General features: G+C 40.1%; 1 protein-coding gene across 5 annotated transcripts in view; it reads right to left on the reverse strand.

The window, feature by feature from the left end:
- Positions 1 to 5,635: 5,635 nt before the first annotated feature.
- LOC102798625 (polycomb protein SCMH1) overlaps positions 5,636 to 22,521 on the reverse strand; it is a 28,337-nt gene continuing 11,451 nt past the window's right edge. For all 5 annotated transcript variants that reach the window (XM_087848311.1, XM_087848310.1, XM_087848312.1 and 2 more), the window contains 9 exons: positions 19,661 to 19,905; positions 18,316 to 18,528; positions 16,949 to 17,075; positions 16,654 to 16,854; positions 15,253 to 15,423; positions 14,526 to 14,648; positions 12,281 to 12,412; positions 6,642 to 6,775; positions 5,636 to 6,493 (listed from right to left, as the gene is read on the reverse strand). In XM_087848311.1, coding sequence (XP_087704437.1) covers positions 6,374 to 6,493; positions 6,642 to 6,775; positions 12,281 to 12,412; positions 14,526 to 14,648; positions 15,253 to 15,423; positions 16,654 to 16,854; positions 16,949 to 17,075; positions 18,316 to 18,528; positions 19,661 to 19,905 — 1,466 coding nt within the window. In that variant the 3' untranslated portion in view covers positions 5,636 to 6,373. The remainder of the gene's footprint in view (positions 6,494 to 6,641; positions 6,776 to 12,280; positions 12,413 to 14,525; positions 14,649 to 15,252; positions 15,424 to 16,653; positions 16,855 to 16,948; positions 17,076 to 18,315; positions 18,529 to 19,660; positions 19,906 to 22,521) is intronic.

Below are 22,521 nucleotides of genomic sequence, written 5' to 3' on the forward strand. Positions count from 1 at the left end.
TCCAGCATCTCTCGCAGGCGTTTAATTGAGTTGAGATGCGCTAGCTGCAAAGCCCACATCGTACAATTTGCAGTGACCTGTCTTTCTAAGTGAAAAAGTAAATTCAAACCATGTTTCAAAAAAAGAGCCATCACAGTGTAGGAGTTGATAAATTCGGTTTTAATTTGTCATCTATATGTGCCTTTTGTACCCTGTGCATACATCCTTCAGAGGTAAATATCTAATTCTGGCATGTTAGGGCAGGTGAGACAGATGTTGCCTAGTGACTAGCAACTCCTCCTCCGACCCCCACCTCCCCAAATCTGGGGTTGAATGGCTTGCCAGCCCTTTGAAGTCAAAGGAGGGGGTGTAAATAATTTATTTTCCTGCGCGCAGCTGACACTTCTCAGCCAAGCCGACTCAAACACATCAAGGTGTCCCAACAATGTCTAAAGGTGGTAAATATTTAGGGGCTGTGTGATTTACACAGTTGACCCAAACTGAGCAGTTGCTATTTCACAATTTTGTTAGAAAGTTAACTCATGTGTCAGTGTGCATAACGCAAAGCAGAACTTGACATTTTTGTGCACTCCATTGTTCATTTTTTGTTGTTGTTTGTCTGGTAACTGCACAGATTAGACGTTAGTCAGCTATACGTTTCAAACGCTTGTTTTGAAGGTTAATGTGAGAAGTACACTAAGAGGTACTAACATTTAGAAGGCGCTGAAATGAAAGATCACAGGGACACTTATGTAGCCTCATCTGAAACAAACCCTTTATGAGACTGTAAGATATATTGTACAGTGAGCTCTAATAATAGGGACGTAGCGTCAACATTTTAAGCTGCTATTTATTTATCATCAGTGGGTTATATAGTAACTTCTGTATTTGCAGTTTTATTTGACCTGTTTAGTGTCAACTGGGAAATTATTTGGGTCAGTCCAGGAGGGTTACAGATTCATAGGATAGAGAGGGAATGAGAGGGAAGCAGACTAGTTCTGTACACAGTGTCTTTGTGAACAGGGCTTTAAGCCTGTGTGCTAATCTGTTGACAGTGGCAAGCACATGCTACCAAAGGCCGAGTAACAAGCCATAGGCTGTGGGTGGAATTACTGCAACAGAACAGTTGTTGTCCAGCCATTCATGTGTTATCCTGCTGGGGGAAATCCTCTGATAAAATGTTAATTACAGTGAATTTTCACCTAGGCGACTGCTGTATCGATGCTGTTGTGCATTTGTGCTTTCTGTGCACTCATCAGTAAGGTGATAAACAGATTTTGCTTTTGGATCTTCACCATCACAGGGTTCAGAGTGTATTACCACAGAAGAAACTCAGCGACCTTGAAGCCACAACCCACCCCCACGCCCGCCCGTACATTGACATGGATGGCAGTAAACAAAAAAAGGATATATTTTGGAAATATTTCCTGTGAGTCTGAGGTGTGAACCCATTTTCTTCTCTATCCATTATAAACTTGTTATATAATCCAGAAGAAATGCCATTGTAAGACCGACCAGTCAAACATGGAAGTGTCTAATATTGCAGAATTTGTGCATTGTTGTGTGGAACCGAGGTGTTATATCCAGGAGTTAAAAGAATCAAAGAAATACAAGTACATTCTTCTAGAACTGAGGTCTTAGGCTTTGAAAGCACAGCAGGACCCTCACCCTCACTGAAAGCACCTCAACTGACTGCCCAAATGCATGCTGGGAATTCTTCTATCAGATGGAGAGAAGGTGGTGGACCGAGCACCTTATTTTTGTTTTGTTTCTCTCCAGCTGTGCCCACACTTTGTTGCAAAGAGCAGCATGCCATGCTTGTTCGACAGAAAAGTTGGCATATCTGTGCCATAACGTGACACTCAAAGCAAAAATCTGAGAAAGCGTTTTTTTTTTTGTTCTCAGTTATGACTGATCTGCAAGCCCACAAAACTTCCTTTCATGCATACCGAAACTCTCTCACTGCTCAATGGCGTATGACTGTTAGCAATGACAGAAGAGTACTGAGGAGCTCAGCACGGCATTATTGGTAAATATCAACTGCAGGGTTTCCCCAAATACCACTTTAAGTCATACCAAAGAGGCAGCCACAGATGTTGGTTATTCACTATGATATTTAAAGTCTTGTCCTGCTGCCCTAACAGAAAAACAACAATGGCACCTGAAAAAAAAAAATCCCACAGCAGTGTTAAGAAGTAAAGTGAAAACTGACTTCACAGCCTTCATAAACACAACATGCAGCACGCGGAGCTGTTATTTCTATAAATAGCGCTGGCTTCACGCACAACATATTGGCTAGTATAGCACACCGACAAGCACAAGCATCAGCCACAAGCTCTGAGCCTGTCACATGTGCCTGAGCATAACACACAAACAGCACAGACTCTGTGTCATATGCTTGCATGCACATGGAAATGTATTTTATCCTTCTTGATGTCACTTACCAGGGTGGGATTGGTCACTGTTTTCAGTCTTATGTGATTTGCTTTCTTGTCTTTACTGGCAGGATGTGGTTAGACTTTTCTGTGTTCTGCTGTGTTGCTTTGGTAGAAGTAATTTTGTGCCCACGTGCCCATTAATCCAGTCAGTCTGACAGGAACGGTGACAGCAAAATTACCAGAAACAGAATGAACAATAGGTTGAAAAAAAAAATGGATAGATGAATGGATTGATGGATGGTCTTTAAGGTCACCTTTCACTAAAACATAATGTGTTTTGGTTAATGTTACTGATGTTTGACTTAAATTGTGCAGAATGATTTGCAGTCACAGGACAAAATAAAATATGTGTACCACGCTTTTCAGCATATTTAAACAACTAAACAGTCGTGCCTGCAAAAAAGTCATCAAAGAAAAAACTCACAAGCAAAAAATAAGTGCACATATTTTTTACACTTTCAAATCGTAAATTGGGAGCTCCAGATTGACTCCCAATGAATATATCCTCCTTTGGGGTCGACAGGTGGAAGCTATCTTATTTAAACCCTTTGACATGGAGGGTCTGATGTTTTCTCAGCTATTGAAGGGTGCACTGTCATGCCAAGATCTAAAGAGCTCTCTGGGGCCTTCAGAAAAATGGTTGTGGATGTGTGTAACTCTGGTAAGGGATTTGAAAAGATTTCCACATTTTTGTGAAATAAGTAATTTCTCTGAAACGAACATCTTCTCCAAATAGATCTCAAACAACTGGCAGAGATTTTGACGTTAAAAGAAGTTTCCAAGAACCCGGCCACAAGATCTTCATTTGCAACTGTAGAAGTCCATGCATGTACTATCAATAATACATGCACATATTTGAGCAGCGTGTAAGGCGAACTAAGAAGAAAAAAAACCCCTTTGCTTTCCAAAAAGAACCGTATAACAAAGCCATGGTTTGCCAGTGAACATACTGGCAAAAACCAGGCCTATTGGAATAATGTGCTGTGGACAGTCTAATGAAAAGATTTAGCTGTTTGGCCACAGTAAAGGACATGTTTGGCAATGACCAAAGACAGCTTCTTTGGAAGAAGCTTCTCATGCCAACTGTGAAACGTGGTGATTGAAAAGTTATGATTTTGGTTTACTCCACAGTCTCTAATACTCGGCAGCTTGCAGTCATTGATTCAACTATGAAATTTGCATCATATCAAAGAGTGAAGCCATCTGTCCCAAAGTTTAAGTTGGAAGTGGACCTTACAACAAGATAACGATCCTTAATACACTGACAAATCTACAAGAGTGGTTCAAAAAAGAAGAAACGGCTTACGGAATGACTTAATTAAAGCCCAGATTTGAATCCAACTGAAATGTTGTTGGGAAATCCAAAACACACAATGCATGTAAGAAAGAATGAAAAAAACAAACAAACATCTTGCAACAGAAGGGAGTTTTGCATGGAAGAGTAAAAAATTGGAATTTGGTGGAATATTATGCAAGGAATCTTGCTACAGCGGACAAGGCAGCAGGATGGTGCAGTGGTTAATACTGTTGACTCACAGCAAGGAGATTCCTGGCTTGAACCCAGCTGGGGTCTTTCTTTGAAGTTTTCATGTTCTTATGCATTTGGGGGTTTCCTCCAGGTACTCTGACTTCCTCCCACAGCCAAAACACATATGTTTACATGTAATTGGTGGATTCAAATTGGTTGTGGCTGTGAGGCAGATGAAGTGTATGTGTGTACCTTGTAGTGTGCAGTGTGCTATAAATGCTGGTACATTTACAAGGGTGTAAATTTTTCCACAGACTGACATCTGCTAACATTTTTGTTCAGTAAAAGTTTGCAAAGCTATTATTGTGGCGTTAGAGCAGAACATGTTAATCCAAAGGTGATATATCGACAAGGATCAGATGTTTTCTTGTCTAAAAATATCAAAACAGCCATTTGTTTCCACAAAAATGAATGCATGTTTAGAGTTTGACACAATTTAAAATTATTCTTCTGAATATTACTAATTGCTCTATGTCAACCCAAACAGGCTAAGTTTAAGGTGTGGACCTACAAGCATTAAAAGGCAACCCATGTAATCGTTATGTGGAAACCTGAAGCCTGCCTTGCACAAGCACTGATAATGACATTTCAGTGAACCAGGAGACACCACGTCCTTGTCAGTAAACCTTTTAAAATCAAGGGAGAAGGTACAGATGTCATAGTGATATTTGGCAACACACAAACTGTCATTCAACCTTTTATTTCTTCATGACCAGATTGCTGCAATGTTCCTTTATCAGATAATCAATCAGACACCCCCACCCCCCACAAAAAAAAAAAACAAAAAACAAAAACATAGCGTAGACTTTATATTGCTTAAAATGCAGCAGCAAATGATAACTCTGTTAGTTGAAGCCTGGACTGACTGCCCATTTGTTTTAGAATTACTGTCTCTTTACAGCCTGACATCCTCAGGCAGGAAACAGTTCCCACTTCACCATAAAGGCAACAAAGCAACTGCAGAGCTCCTAAGTTTTGGGAACAACCTTCCTGAGGAACTCGATTTTCCAAGTATCTTTTAATCTCTTTTAAACAATTATGGTTTCCTTTAAAATTTAACATTTTTATTTGAAACTCTTAAGTTTCTGTGTTATTTCTGAAGTTGCACTGTATTAAGGATTGTTATCATTTGAGTTAAAACTTATGGTTTTTAATCTTCTTTTGATCCCCTTTTTTCCTGGAGAAATGACTATATTTGTGCATATATTATTTGCTTTAGAAATAATAATGAGTCCGTCTTTAAATACCCATAAGACATTTTTAAATACTGGAGGATTAATGAAATAACATGTACAAAAGGATATGGTACTAACAAAGAAGAAACATGTGAACATATAACAGAGGCAGCCATGTGAAATAGGCCTTACATGGTCTAAAAATATCACTGATATTATCATGCTGTCTAACAGATGGAGATATGCCCACCCATGGTAGTGCATGGCAGTGTCTCTAGGAGAGATGTAAGGACATGACCGAAAAAAGGTTGACAGCTATATGCTGCCCTCTGCTGGCGGGCAAAACTCTCAACAAACTAAATGTGATCATCAAAATACAGTTTATCTATTCTTGTGAACGATTTTCAAGTTTCAGCTTTTTGAATGTTGCGCGTCATGTGTGTAACAGCAGACAGTTAATGCAGGATATATATAGGAATTTGTGACCAAACAAAACAAAACAAGAAAAAGGAGACTTGAATTATTATATATTTATTGAACAATGTTAAGCATGATAGGGCTCTCCATGTAGGAACTCTAATAATATAGTATAAAAAATTAAAAAAGTACAAATAACAAAGACAAGACAAGGCATTGTAAACAACATCCAGAATAAGAGAACAACCCCATCTTGATGGCAGTTTTTCTCAGAATAAAGTTTTATAAAACACGTTTTTCTAATCATAATTATTACTGTTGTAGTTGCAAAATTATGCCTCAAACAGAGACTGATCGGAAGAAATCCCAACTATTGGGATGTAGCATTTCTTTTCTTCCTTTAGGGTTTTCTTTTTTTAGCATATTCCAACACAAAACACTGAAAAAGTCCGTATACTTGTATTCATGAAGTACAAAATATGAAATGTACAGATAAAATGTAACATAATAAAAGCAGGCCAAAAGGCCTTTTACAGTTAAAATGGCCACATATGATTCTTCAAGTTAGACTGAAATGCAAAACTGATGACAGACGAGTGGCTGATCCTACCCCTATCCCATGCTGCCTTAGGGCTGGATTGTGCTACACAAAATAAACATCCCTGACTGAATGAGGTCAGAACAAGGGCGTGTATACTGGATGGAGTAGTGGAAGTTGCTACATGTAAATTGTCAGCATATGTCCATTATGAAGTGCATGATATACTGAACCTAGAACATGGAGGTGGCGATACAGTTAAGTCCTTCAGAAGGCTGCGTCTGGTTGACTGATGTCGTCAAGCCCGTTTAAGCTTGTCAATGTGGAAGGTGAGTTTGAGGGCAGGGCCGAGCTTCAAACCCATGTATTTCATCATCATGTCGCTACGCAGCAACAGAAGGGCTTTCCCATCAATTTCCTGTAGCAGAGGAATCAGAGGAAAAATAAACCTTTTTGTTTTTTCCTCTTTTAAACAGAGCTGCTCAAAAGTGATGAATAAAACTGACACGTTTGAAACATTCACTATACATTTATTCATATAAATGAATGAATGAATGGATACGTACATGTTTTCTAAAAAGGTCAGCATGTGGGGCCAGAACTGGGTCGATATCCCTGATATACTGCATGACTTCATCTACTGTCCACAGGTTGGGATCCTGACCGCTGGGCCTGGGGCTCTCACGGAAACTACCTGAACCTGGGAGCAAATGCGCAAATACAGATTTATAAGGGAGTTATTCACTGAGTGGTTCATCCACATGTATTAGTCTGCAATAAAAAGCCCAAAAAAAACAAACATGTTTATCACTGTCCCATTGCAGCAGTCTTTTGCACAGGCTCAACATCTGTTTTGACAATTGAGCTGAAATGATGGATCCTGAAAATGTAGTGTATGTATGTAGTTTGACAAAACTCTATTAAACCTTTTGCATTTGTGTGATTATAAATTTCAGTGTGTTTTTGGGCTACCACTACAAGGGTATTATTTTAACTCAAACACACAGGCTGCACAGGCAAACAGCAGTGAATGGAGTGTCACTGTCTACTACACATATTTCACCTACTATAAGATAACACTCAAATGCCACCATTTCTTCTTTCAACTGCTCCCTTTAGAGATCGCCACAGCGGATCCTCTGTATCACGTTATCCTTATTATCCTCCTCTGTCACACCAACCCTCTGCATGTCCTCCTTCACTATATCATAGCATGGTCATTGCTCTGTGTCTGGCTTATTTCCATACCTTGGCTTGCAACATGGCGCCTGTGTTCGGCTTGGCCGCTGTTGCTGCTCCGTATTTTTGTCGACTGCTTCAGTATATTGTTTTTTATCTTGTCATCTCATCTGTGATATATCATGAAGGTCTAATTGCTACTCGGATCTACAGTTCGCATACATTGTTGAGTATCAAAATATGTATGGAAAAAACTTTTGACAGCTGGCAGAGCTACCACCAGGCTTTCCCTCCGCCGTTTGTCTGCCCTCCTCCCTCTCCCGACTACCGGTACCTGTTCTTAGCTCCAAACAATAACCCAGGAGCAAAAACAAGGTTAAGGAGATCGTCTAGAAGGGGCTGTAGGTCTGGTGTCCAGGCTAAAAGGAAACGCGCCCAACAGAGGGGATTTCTTCCGCTCCATGGTAGAGAACGTCTCCGGTATTTGGTACCGGTTCCCCTCCAGGACGCGGATAAGGCCGATCGGTTACTACCTACCCGGCTTTTCATCACGGGCGAACAGAACGATTACCTGGATCGGCGTCTTGTCTGGAGATGCGGGATGTTTTCACTTTGGCCTATCATTCTACAAGACCACAGTTCCACAGCTAGAGGTACCGGGAGACTACGTCCTCATTCCAGGTGTCTGCTGTCAATTCCCTGTCAATCAGCTGTTGATGATGTCAGCCTGTCACCTCCGCTTCAGATAACTCTCCTGAATGCTCGCTCCATAGCCAACAAATCTTTTGTACTGAATGACTTTTTTTAGCAGTAATAGTCTGGACTTCATGTTTTTCACGGAATCTTGGCAGCGGGAGAATGAATTTATCCACCTTAATGAGCTCTGCCCAGTCGGCTGTTGCTTCATCGGGACTCCGCGTTTGGACCGTCGTGGTGGTGGTCTGGTCACTATTCACCGAGACAATTTCGCTTGCAGGACTATGGACTCTGAGTTTTTCCCTTTCCCTTTTCCTTTGAGTCACAACTTCTTAAGGTTGGTTCTTCAGATATATTTTATTGTGTTTTAATTTACCACCCTCCCGGCCCCGCTGGTGTTTTTATTAAAGACTTTACGGACTTTTTATCTTCCATTATTAAACTGGAGAAAGTCTTAATGATTGGGAATTTCAACCTCCACGTGGATGATCTTAGCTGTAGCATGGCCTCTGACTTTCTATCCACTACAGACTCTTTTAGTTTTATTCAGCATGTCTCTGGACCCACCCATGTTAAAGGCCACACCTTGGACCTTGTGTTTTCTCTTGGCTTAGACATAACTAATGTCTGTGTTAAAGACGTACAAGTGAATGACCATTCCTGTGTTACTTTTAGTCTTAGCTTCCCACTGTATGCACCACCTTCTAATCTCATGTTCCATAAGCGGTTCATAAATCAGGATGTTGCTTTAAAGTTTTCTAATATGTTGGACCCTCATGTGATCAGTGGCTGCACTGATGCTGATGTTGCTACACAGTGTTTTAATAATCACTGCTTGGAGATTTTAAATTCAGTGGCACCTATGAAATCTGTCATTGCTGCCCCAAAAAGAGCTCATCTGTGGATAAATGATGATGTAAGGAAGGTCAAAAGAATCTGTAGAAAAGTAGAATGCCTTTGGAAATCAACCAAACTCGAAGTTCACAGGCTCCACCTTAGGGAACTTTGGGTTTCCTTACATGAAACCATAAAAACAGCCAGATCAGCATATTTTTCTCAGTTAATATCATCAAGCAAGAGAAATTCCAAGGTACTGTTTGACTCCATAAACTCTATTGTTTCCCCCGTGGTCCACCGAGTACCTGTGACATCTATATCTGAGAGTGATGAGTTTCTGAATTTCTTTGTGGATAAAGTTGATCATGTCCGTATGAGCATTGGTTCTTCAATACCATCTGTTTGTGTCTCTGGGTCACCTCCCCCTCATTTACTGTCAGTGTTTAACGCAATGACCATACATGACCTTTCACTCCTGCTGGATAAAATGAAAATTACCACTTGTGCAAATGACATTCTACCTGCTGGGCTGTTTAAAAATGCTCTCTCTGTCATTGGCCCCTCTATTGTAGAGATATGCAATGCCTCTCTTTTAACAGGTGTGGTTCGTACATTCTGCAAGCATGCTGTTGTTGAGTCGATATTAAAAAAGAGCAGTTTGGATCCAACTCAGCTTAAGAATTATAGGCCTATCTCTAAACTTCCATTATTATCGAAAATTCTGGAAAAAGTAGTTGCAGATCAACTTACCACTTTTTTAGAAAAACATGAAATTTATGACAAATTTTAGTCAAGTCTCTGTAAAAGTCACTCAACAGAAACCGCATTACTTAAAGTCTCTAGTGACATTATGATGTCAGCTGACTCCGGAGCCTCCTCAGTCATGGTTTTGTTGGACTTGACATCTGCCTTTGACACCATTGACCATACCATCCTGATTAACAGGCTCCGGGACGTAGTTGGTGTGTCCGGTCTGGCTTTGAAGTGGTTTCAGTCATACCTCTCCAACAGATCTTTTAGTGTTTTTGCGAATCGGTTTATGTCACATTCTAAAGATCTGACATGTGGGGTACCGCAGGGTTCAGTTCTGGGTACTATTCTTTTTCTTTTGTACATGTTACCTCTATGACTTATAATTAGGCAGTTCCCTGAGGTGTCTTATCACTTCTATGCTGATGATATTCAGCTCTATTGCTCTTTTAAGCCGATGGAAGTCCATAAACTGTCCTCTTTAATTAAATGTTTAGCTTCCATTGAACAGTGGCTTGGTGACAACTACTTACAGTTGAACTCTGAGAAGTCAGAAACATTAATTATTGCCCCCGACAACCAGATATCTCTAATCAAACAGCATCTTGGTTCTCTTGGCTCATCTGTTCACCTGAGCCTCAGGTACCCTGGTGTGATGTTTGATTCTGCCATGTCCCTAGAACAACACTCTCGCCAGTTAATTAGGAACTGCCTTTTTCAGCTAAGAAACATCTCCAAACTGCGACTTTGCTGTCTAAGTCTGAGTTAGAAATGGTTATTCATGCTTTTATTTCTTCTCGCTTAGATTATTGTAACAGCCTTTTTCTTTGTTTGAGCAAAAGGAATCTTGACCGTCTCCAGTTAGTCCAGAATGCTGCTGCAAGGCTTTTAACTAAGACACGAAAAAGAGAGCACATTACACCAGTGTTACGTTCATTACACTGGCTTCCAGTACATTTTAGAATTCATTTTAAAATCTTGGTACTGACTTTTAAAGCTTTGAATTGTGATGCCCCTGCTTACATTTCTGATCTTTTAGAACCCCACGCTCCCTCTCGCAGCCTGAGATCTTCTAATCAAAGGCTGTTGGTAGTCCCTCGAACATATTTTAAAACCAGAGTTGATAGATCTTTTAGAGCGGTGGCCCCCAGGTTGTGGAATGCTCTCCCTCCATCATTACGTTGCCTTGATTGTATTTATTCTTTTAAAAAGCAACTTAAGACTCATTTATTTAGATTGGCTTTTAATTAGATTTGTGCTGTGTTTTATTATTAATGTATTTTATGTATTTCTGTTTTATATTACTGTGAAGCACTTTGTGGTTTTATCCTGTGAAAAGTGCTATATAAATAAATTGATTTGATTTGATCCACAAATCTTCTCTGTGGTCTTCCTGTTTTCCTCCTGCATGGCAGCTTCATATTCAGCATCCTTTCTCCTTTACATCAACTATCCCTCCTCTGCTCATCTCCAAAATATCTCAGCCTTGAGTCCCTTATCTCCTTACTGCTCAACCTGAGCTTCCCCTCTGATGTACTCCATTCTAACTCCCAATGAAAAACCTTCGCATCTTCAATTCTGCCACCTCCAGCTCTGTGTCCTCTCTTTTTGTTAGAGACTTCAAACTGCTATTAGCATTTGAATTGGGTCTTTCCAGTGAAATAAAAGTGGCATGAGTGGCACAGAGGGTAAGAAAATACACTACTGATATCTGGCAAAGTAGCAATTTAGCCACTGAAGAGGCAGTTTCTGACCAAACTCTTCTCATGACCTCTTGAATGGACCTATACCATAGTGCAGCTCGTAGTGTAAGAACAGCTTAAGTGCTTATTAAGGGCAAAAAGCTGCTATATAAATAACACTGCAGTCACTCGTGTGTTTGGTTTCACTGATTGTCATTTTAAGGCAAATGTGAAGAGCTACTAATTACATGGCAGTGATGTAATTGCACCCGATCCTCCATCAATGATCTACTCGCTCATCCAGCTCAGAGTCCCTTAGAACTCTCAGGTTAATGTAACAAGTGAAGTGTTAAGTTTTCTTGTCACTGTTTGGCTGTATTTCACAAACTAGTGAAAATTACAAAGATGACCTCAACTTGAGCACACTTTTGATGAAGACAGACAATGAACGCCTCGGCATAACATGAGCTCATCTGTCATTTGGCAATATATGCTTTAAAAAACAAACAAACAACAAACTACAACATCAGAGGTCGAAGAACTACAATTGACTTCACTACCTGTAATGCAGACACAAAAAGGGGGTAGTTCTAAACAGATCTGCGGCACATTTCTACTGCGCTGAAGACATTTATGTATGTGTAAGTAAACACAAAGCAGAGAAAAATTTACATATGCACTATATGGATAACCTTGACCTTGAGAACCCATGCAATGAAGCTCTCGGTGCACTTTTTGTGCTGACATTAATGACAGAGGAGGTTTGGAACTCTGCATATAATTGACTCAGCAGAGCGACTGTTACACACATTGCTCCTAAGTCCTCAGTGATCCCTCTTGATAGCTTTACTTGTCCTGCCACTCCGAGGCTGTTCTTAAATTTCACATTTTTTTTGCAATAACACCACTGACAGCACCACGCTTGAATTTAGTGAATAACCTTAGTTAAAACCAAACTTACTGGATTGCATGTCACTATATTAGCATTTGCAGAAGTAATACATTCACACTTACAGATTTTTAGAAGCTTTTCTTAGATACAATGTTGTTTCTTTTCCTACCTGTAGAGTTGTTATGATGCAGCAGTTTGGAGGAGGACCTCAGGCCAGAAGTCAGTCCTGTAGAGTTTTGGGAAAGGGGGCTCTTCTTTAAGTGCTCTGATGTAGCAACACTGTTCTCTATGAAGGACTCACCTGGGAACAAAGAACACAATTATACTAGTACCTAAAAAAAAAAGAAGCAAAATAACAAAAGAGGTCCCACGGGTAAACATCCAATGTAGTAAAAAAAAAAGATAACAAGTAACAAAAAAGAGGCCCAACTGACAGCGTATTCGTCAGACACACTGTGCTTCGCAGCGATTTTGCTGTACCCCTCAGAGAATACCACGGTGATTTAACAGGGTTATGGCATTCTGTAAAAGTATAAGGGCACTTTGAAGGGGATATTACCCCTTTTACACATATATCTTCCAATATTACATTAACTTAATTAAAATTTAAGGAAATGGAAAGATGATTAAATGATTAACCTCCTGCCCCAGAATTTAATAGCATTCGCTCTTGAGCTCTGTTTAACTACCTCCTTTTAAATGATTACAGAAAGCTTTACTAGACAAGTCAGAGCACCCAGTTATTACAATTAAAATGTTTGACAGAAATATGATGCCGGATTCCACTTTGAATAGCCTCTGATACTAAATGAGCGGAATCCTTTGATGTCAGCTTATTTCCAGTTATTTCTGCACACAAATAAAGAACAAAGAAAAATATGATTAAAGACATTTTACAAAAGAGAAATTTACCAGAGGCAGAACATACACACAGTGATGTGAGAAAGAAAGTTTTTGTTAACACACACCTGAATGCTACAGACAAGCAAACTGCTAAAACTTCTGCCTTCTTGCTGATGATCAATAAATCAAAGGCATTTGATTAGCAACACTTGGCTGCTACTTAGCCTCTTAATTCCTATGGATGCAGTCAGCCTCTCCTCTGAAAAGGCTCCCTCTTTTAATACACAACTGTATTTGGTACCACCGTTTAGTAAGTTACAATGTTCAACAAAGTGTGTGCCCACAATAAAAACAAATAGGTTCACAAATAACTTTTTACTGATCAATCCTCCAAAGAAACAGCCTAATTCTTTATTATAGTGCAAACAACTCCAAAAAATGTGGTGCTAACATTTTAAAGCACGACTTGTGTTGCCTAATATGGCTTTTTTTCCCTTTTTTCCTGAATGGTTGATACTACTTGTGTATCTATTATTTTACTTAATTTATGTTTGTCACCATGATGAATGCTAACTTTAAACGTGGTCAAACGTGGCCATGGCTTCACTTTGAACACACTGTTTCACACAGTTTTTTGCACTCTTTGATACTTGTGATGTCAAAGAGAGGAGATCTTAATAGCATACGGCTCTGGCTTACTGTACAGCAGCCCCATCGACCTGCTATTCAAACCTTTTATTTGTAAAAGGCAGCCGACTTACAGAAGAAATTTGGCTTAAAGGAACCAAGCTACAAGGGCTTGTCTGAGATAGTACAGCTCTGTAGTTGATCCACTAAGGGCCGGTAAAGTCCAAATTCAAGAATAAAAGTATGGAGCAAATTAGCATGAGCCTACTAAAAAGCAAGTAGATGAACGTTAAATTATGCTTTTTGAGAAGTGATAAAAACATAATAATCTAATCTAAAATCAAAATGATAAATCATTAATCATATATATATACACGCTGCTGAGAGGAAGCATGCACACTTGGTACCTATGCAGTATGGTGGTCATTATTTAATGATCAACTTTATGCCAGTTAAAATGCAGTGCACACTGCAAACACCTCTATGCCTTATAAAGATCTCTCTCTCTATCTTTTTAAGAGATATATAATATATACAATAATATATACAGTTTTGTAAACTACAAATTTGTTCATTTCAGGTAGCTTTACATTCAACACCGGCATATTTCACCATTTAAGCATTGAGTTATAATGGGAAGAAAAACTGACACAAGGGGGAGCACCGATATTACTTTACAGCAGCCACACAGAAAAGAGATTTTTTTTTAACCAGCCTCATGATCTGGTGATCAGCCAATGCCAGCCCAGTACTGAGCTGATCAGTTATTTTAAAATGCCATTTAATGATCTACCAATACATATGTCACCTGACTAATAATATCACAGACTTTCATGGATAGACTAATATATATTTTCCCTAGCTCTAAATAAAAGCAAAACAAATTCTATATGAATGGTAGTATGAGTAATAAGAACAGATTATGAATGAATGAAACAGCTTACCATCAGTGGAGTGCCGTGGGATTTTTGGCAGTTTCGGAGACAGAGGATTGCTGAAGTCCTGAAGGAACCGTTTTGTGCTTCGTACTGGGACCGCTTTCAGATTGTCTCCAAAACTTCTCCTCTCTAAAACAAGCACACATGGGTTGAAGAACAGCTGGAGGCTTTTGTGCCATGTTAACTAAAAATCAAGAAGCTGGATGTGACAAAGATGCAAGTCAATGTACCAGAGCAGTGATATTTTAGATCTCTAACAATTACGCTGAATGTGTGTTACATAATTATCCTTTGTTTTAAGAAAAAAAGAGAGCATATTTTAGGCCACACTGCCCAAACCTAGTTCTCTTCACTACCCCTGTCTTTGCAATTTTAACACATTACTTGCTTTCCACAATACAGCAAATAAGGATTCATTTTCTAGAAGCATATTGCCAACATCTCTGCATAAATAAGGCAGACACATAATAGTCTGCTGTTTCCTCTCACCTAAACCACTTAGAAAACAGTCTAAACCAGTCTTTTCCTACTAAGCTTAGCATGTTTTTCCACCTGACACAAGAGCCCAATGACTATTATAAAACTTTAGCTGCCTTTTCATTAAATGTAATAAAAGTGAGCGTCTGTCTTTGACACTGGTACTTTTCAATGTAAGAGCATGGTTCTAACAGCTATGTTAAAATAAATGAACACTGTACACGTGAACACACAGTGGGCAAACAGCGACCCTGACCTGTAGTGTACGTGTGACTGTCGTAGTGAAGACCCCCTCTGGCTACAGGCTGGCTGCCAAACAAAGGATCGCAGTGCAGGTTGTGGCAAAGTTTTTCCAGGAAGCGGAGGACATAGGTGACACTGCTGACAGTTGGCAGGGTCAAGGTGTGCTGCTGCTGGTCAAAAAAGGCTGGAAAAGACATGGTGGATATTAATTCAGCTGCTTCATTCAAGTGTAATTCAATAAACAGGCTGTGTTACAGATGTGAGTGAGCTTTCATGAATAAACAAAATCCGACCCACACGATCTGTGTAACATAACTCAAGCAACAACAATAGAATCGGCCAAGTGGTTTGTTTTATTTTTTCGTACTTTGTTGGTTCTTGATGTTCTCGTGGATAAGTGAGCATTGCCACAATAAATTCATAAGCACTAAATCAAAGAGAAGAAAGGGTAATAATAATAATAATAATAATAATAATACTACATTTTATTTATAGGCGCCTTTCAGACCCTCAAGGTCACCTTACAGTAGCGCGTAAACAATACTATAAAAAACATAAGAAAAATGTATATATAGCAAACATGGTAGATGAAATTTAGACATAAACAGTCATAAAAGTATAAAAGCAAATATAAAAACTGGCCTAAGACAGATCAGGTGTATGCAATTCTAAACAGATGGGTTTTGAGTAGTGATTTAAAAGTGGTGAGAAAGTGTGTAGTCCGTAGAGTAAGTGGAAGTGCATTCCAAAGTCTCGGGGCAGAACAACTAAAGGCTCTGAGTCCCATGGTAGTCAGGCGAGCAGGTGGAACTGACAGAAGGGAAGCTGAAGAAGAGCGGAGTGTACGAAGGGGCGAGTATGTATGGAGAAGATAGATATGGAGGAGCAAAGTTATGAAGCGCTTTGAAAGTGAGAAGTAAGATCTTGAAATTGACACGGAGGTGAATTGGGAGCCAATGGAGCTGTTTAAGAACAGGTGTTATATGTGCAGTGGATCTAGTTCTGGAAATAACACGAGCAGCTGTATTTTGAACTAACTGCAATTTATGGAGGGATTTATGAGGTAGACCATAGAGAAGAGAATTACAGTAATCCAGACGAGATGTAACAAGAGCATTGACAAGTATGTGTGGTGTGAGTGAGGGACGAAGACGGTTAATATTACGGAGATGAAAGTAGGAAGACCGAGTGATATTATTTATATGTGCTGTGAAGGACAGAGTGCTATCGAGAATGACACCAAGACTCTTAACCTGAGGGGAGGGTGTGACAACAGAGTTATCAATGGATAAAAAAAGACTGGTTGGAACTGTAGTCAGTTTTGATCTGGTGCCTATTAAAATGAATTCTGTTTTACTGCCATTAAGTTTAAGAAAAGAAAGTGAATTTACTTTCAAATTAGACCAATGCACACCTGAAATGACTTCTCCTCCTTGTCCAGATTTCAGGCAGGAGAAGACTGTGCCCTGGTTGTGAGCAGAGTCCACACAAGCTTGGACACACTGCTGAAGCACTGACGAGGCTCGGCCTGGCCCAAAGTGGTCTGGCAGCTGTTGGATACGCCGTTGGTCTAAATGGGGTCCCATCTTGCCGTACTTGTTTAGGTACACACAAACTAAAAGGCGAAAGGTGTATGACCTTAAATGACACTGAATGAAAAACCCCAAAAAGCAATGTGCATTATGTGTAGGCCTGTGGACGCTGTGTACCTGTGGGAGCCTGTAGTGCAGAATTGGGGATGGTAGCATTGTCCAGGGGCACCGTGCTGGTGTCAGGCTCTGGGGTACTGCTGGTGGGAGACGTGGGGACTGGATTAGGTACCACTCGTGGTTTTCTCTGTATGCAAATACACAAATTCAGAGCAATCAGTACATATATTTAGAAAAGCAAATAAAAGAACTGAGCTAAGTACTGTCTGTTTCTGTAAATGGTAATGGAAAACTAAACAAACATACAAACTGGATGCTGCCAACACTACCAATGGCTGAGCACTGTGGTTTTGCAACTGTTTGCGCTTAATAAATGGATACCAGCTCAGTCTATCTTACCCATAAACAACTATATCGTTTATTAAGACATAAATATGATGAAACCAAGGCTTTTAAAATTTTTTTATACCATGTATGATACAAATGAGCAGGCATGTTTAACTAGCTAGGAAATTTATGATAACAGAAACAGGAACGGGCTTTGTCAGATCAGAGGGTTAACTAAGGCTATGTTCACACTGCAGGTCTTAATGCTCAATTCTGATTTTTTGATCAAATCCGATTTTTTTTGTCTGCTTGTTCACACTAGAAATAAAATGCGACAGCAAACGTTCTCTAGTGTGAACCCTCAAAGCGGCCCGCATGCGCAAAAGAAGACGTCACACATAACGCGCTCTGTTTAGACCCAGAGCAAACAATATTGTTTGACTGATGGCCCTTAATATAAAGACTTCAGACTTTACGTTTCCCAATTTTTGCTTTAAGTTATTTTGTTATTTACATAATAATGTAGATAACCTAATAATTATCCTTATTGCTGTTTTAGAGGAGCGGTGCTTCAAAGGATAGTTGCAGTGAAACTGTTGTCTTCCCAACAGTTTCACTGACATCTACACTGGATGGCCAGGAAGCGTTCGCAATGTCTTCTCGGGTGCTGATAATTGGACGGATTTAATGCGACATGACCGTTCAAACAGCAGTCGCTTTCTAAAACATCGGATATGTATCGGATTCAGTACCACATACGAAAGTGACCCAGATCGGATTTGAAAATATCAGATTTGTGCTGTTCACACTGTCATACCATGATCGGATATGGGTCGCATAGGGTCAAAAAAATCGGATTTGATGCACTTTCGCCTGCAGTGTGAATGTAGCCTAACAGGTTAGTTTCTGGCTAAATAACTTAATGATCCAAATATAGTCAAAAAACACTGGATAAGCCTCCAATGATTTGTGCTCCAAGAATTATACTGCAGAAGTTTCCCTTTTCACATTTTCATCAGCATTTCTCAAGCAGGCAGCTGTTTATGTGACATGAAGTTGTCTAATGACAGCTGTGGGGATCTTTTGTACTGGACGGTTACCTTGCTGCCAGGTTTCGGCCCTCTTTTCTTTGGGATCTTGATAGGTTCTGCCTGAGTCTGACCCTGCTGCAAAGTTATCCTCTGCGCCCAGTTGGCAGGCAGTCTGCCCCTGGTTCGCCCTGGGCCTGTCACAGGCCGCCCTGGGCCTGTCACGGGCCGCCCTGGCCCAGCCATGGAATCCTCTAGCCAGCTAGCTCTCTTTGCCCACCCCAGCTGCAAACAAAGAGCAAAAGACACACAGTCAAATAGGGATGCCGCTTTTTTTAAATAATGCCCCTCAAACACAAAACAACTAATCTAGGATGCCATTGTGACCAGTAGGGCTGCACGATTAATCGTTAGAAAATCACGATCTCAATTCATACTTATGTGCGATCTCATTTCCAAATGACAACGATTTAAAAAAAAGAAAGAAAAAAAAGACGACGATTGTACCGCATTTTGATCTGGGACGTAATCTGCATGAAAACAAGCGCTCACGCTTCCTGCTCAACAAATGACAAGGGCGGAGCCTTATACCACGTGATACAGAAGCTGGCTGCTAAAATTGTCAGGGAAAAAACAACGGAGAGCACGTGAGAGATAACGAGAAAGTGACTGGAGAAAATCCGTCCCGGTCAACCACCCAAACATCAATAACGGGAACCTTATACAGCGCTTCCCTATACCCGTCGAACTCCCGCAGGCACAAAGAAATTACGGAGGCTATTACTTATCACCTGACCAAAGATATGGCTCCATCAACACTGTGCAAAACGAGGGATTTAGGAAAATGATCAACACCCTAGACAAACGCTACACAGTGCCGTCCCGCAACTATTTTTCTATTGTTGCACTACCTGCTCTATACACGCAGTGTCGAGCAACGGTGGAGACGGAATTTCAAGCAGTACAACATTTTGCGGCAACGACAAAATGTGAGACATTTGTTGTTTTTATGTTTATTTATTGTTTTTGTGTTCAGTCTCAACTGTTACGAAGTTGATGTGCAGTTAATAAGCGCAATAAATATTTATACTGGAAAAGAAAATCGTGAGAGAATCGTGATCTCAATTCTAAGCAAACAAAATCGTGATTCTCATTTTATGCAAAATCGTGCAGCCCTAGTGACCAGTCTCATAGTTTTGTAAAGGTTGGTTAAAAATTCACTTACCCATTACTTCTTTTATTAACAAGCTATAGAAATTCTTTCTACCACTTGGAATTGAATTGAAAGATTCAACAGCAACACGTCTCAGAAACACTGTCCCTGCTACACTGGACAGAAACTATTTGTATACTATATGTAAGTGTCATAACTGCTTCACTATCACACAAAAGTAAAAATCTGTTTTTTCATGCCCACCTTACTGCCTGGTTTTGGTCCTCTCTTCTTGGGAATTTTGACGGGTTCCTGGACTTTTTCTGGCTGGATGCTCTGTGGTCCCAGTGTAGAGCCCTTCTGATTCCAGTGCCCCGTCACTTTGGTTTTCCTGCGGCCTGGCTTGCGTCCTCTCTGGCCTGGAGGCCTGCCCACCGTGGGGCTGGGATGCATGACTGGGCTCTCCACACTTCCGTCTGTCAATGCTCCAAGGATTTTGGGCAGCACCACTGTAAGCGTAAAGAGAGAAAAGAAAATGGGAGAAGTTGAAAAGCTGCTTGGTATCGGCAACAAAATTAATTAAGAGTTATTGCTCTGTGCCTCTCAGTTAGGTATTCACATCTTCCATATTCAGCCTACAATTTAGAAGTCTAAATCTAGAACGCCTTTTGTGGTTATGTTATGTGAACAACAAGGGCAACGTGTTCAGTCACAATCCTAAATCAACTTCACCAAACACCTGCTGTGCAATATGCACACAACATTGCCACATAGCAGAATGAGTCATGTGCTTGATGCATTCAAGTAGCCTTTGTGCTGTTGGCTGCAATGTCCTCACATGCTTCAAATTGAAGCCAAATAAGAAGCTGACTGAGTCACGCACAGACATTAAGTACTCTCTGTGCATGTGGAAGGTACTTGGTTTTCTGATCTCTACTCTAAGACTTTCTGAAAAGCTAAAGGTAAAGCGTGTTAACTTCAATGGATGACAAAATCCAGGTTGTTTGCAACATCTGAACTTCTCTCAGTGGCACTAAAGCCAAGAAGGTCAAACTTTCTTAGCAACAAAATAGTTCTTTCTCAAACTACGTCCTTCAGTTATAAGCCCAAGGACACCACAATGCAATTCTCACACTCAAGCACTTTTTGCAGTCTTAGGGAACAGGTAGCGAGCAAAAAAAAAAGAAGAAAAAGAGAAGAGTGGTCACTTCCGCACACAAACAAAATCAGAAAACTCAAGACTGCTGAGAAACTGACAGCAATTTGACTTTGCACTCTTTTCCAGTACGGCATCACCACTGAGTGGTAACCAAGCCACTAATAACATTAAGCCACAGAAGAAAGAATACACACTCTTTTTGTTTGGTGCTCAAGGGCTGAGAAATTATTTTTGAACTGACTAATAAACAATCTACCAAAGATCCGGCTCATTCTTTGATCATGCCATAACTCTAAACCAAGTTTAATAAAATTCAGTGTGGCAGATTGCATAATTGTGTTGAAAGCCAAACAGAGACTTATTTTTAAATTTACATTTATTTTATATAAACTATTTCCCATGAAAATAACCAAGTCTGTGGATATGTTTAATAAAAGTGCTAATTCTGTTTATTAAACAAAATTAATTTTCATTTCATTGGTGGTAGTGGAGTAGTATTTGATATGCCTCAAAATCTGATCAGATACAAATGATCTCTTTAGGCAGATCCCACTAAAAGTACAGGCAAGTAAAGTATATGCATCAATTTGGTGTTACATCATATATAACATAATGAAATCACACAATCAGGCGTTATCTTTGTAAACTGTTATCCACTGTACCCTGCAAAATGAAGATCAAGAAAAAGCAAAAGAAAGACTAAAAGCTATCAGGTAGCAACTGAAAGAAGAAAAATAAGCAGTTGTTAAATACAGAGATTACAAAAGTTGGTTACCTCTTCTTCTACCTTTAAGACTCTGCTGGCCAGAAAAAAACAAGGAGCGACATAGAAAAAGCACAAGAATTAAAACGCAAATGATGAAGCAAGCTGCTGCTAAAACGTATCTCCAGAATATGAACACACGGCCCTTCACTCCTGAATGTGAAGCACTTCTGAAATCACGTAATCCCCAGAGAACAGGCGCATGTTAAAAACATTAACAGAGGGCCTCTACTAAATACAAGAAAACAACCAAGCAATCCGTGTACTTTACATAAGCCATTACAGCTGGCAAAACTTCAAGAATGTGTGCATGCAAAAACAACCGCACAGAAAAACAGAGCCACAGTATAGTCGGAATATCTGGCTTCATATGCACCTGCGATTTAAAACACGCTTTCACACACACACTGCGCAACCTAATGTGCGCTGGTATTCATCCTGGATCAGCTGGGGACAGATTTACGAGAGGAGCGGCCACATTCATTAACACAGGTCTTGGCCAGCGGGGCTGTATTTATTAAACACGTTCACACCAACAGACCAATCAATGCAACACACAGTCTGCAAGCTACTGCTACGTTTCACAGAGAAGTCACAGAGAAGCTAAAGAGAAAAAAAGAGGGAAGGAAAACAAACAAAAAAAACAAGACAGCTGATTGATCCTAAACAGATTGAACAAATCCTAGATAATATGTTTAACGGTGTAAAGAGATTGAGGTTACAATCAATTGCACTGCTTGTAAATACAGCCAAGCAAGCGCTTAACAAGCAAACCCTTGTTTTTTTTCTTTATCCCATGAGTGCACTGAGTTCACCGAGTTCACAAAGCCACCACTACCAGCTTCATATTACAGCAACATAACTTCTCAAGCGCTTTTGATCTAATGCTCTATGACTGCATTTCAGTAATTTCATTCATTTTACTCACCGTCTGTCTCAAACGAAAGTCAAAAGTGTCTGATTGTCAGCACAGCTGTCCTCAAATTCACCCTCTCCTCCTGCCCTGTCCTCCTCTCCCACTCTTCCTCTGACTCCTCCTTTTCTCCCTTTTTCCTCCCTTCTCTTCTTTTCTCCTCCCACATCTACTGACAATGTAAACAATCCACTTTTCACAGCTTATGCCTGTCTTTTCTCTTGATTTCTGCCTCTTTAATCTTTCCAAGTCAGACTTCGACAGCCAGTGTGCCAATGAGAGGCCTGTGG

The sequence above is a fragment of the Neolamprologus brichardi genome, chromosome 11 (assembly GCF_056152115.1).
Source record: "Neolamprologus brichardi isolate AB-2024 chromosome 11, ASM5615211v1, whole genome shotgun sequence".
NCBI classification, from domain to species: domain Eukaryota; kingdom Metazoa; phylum Chordata; class Actinopteri; order Cichliformes; family Cichlidae; genus Neolamprologus; species Neolamprologus brichardi.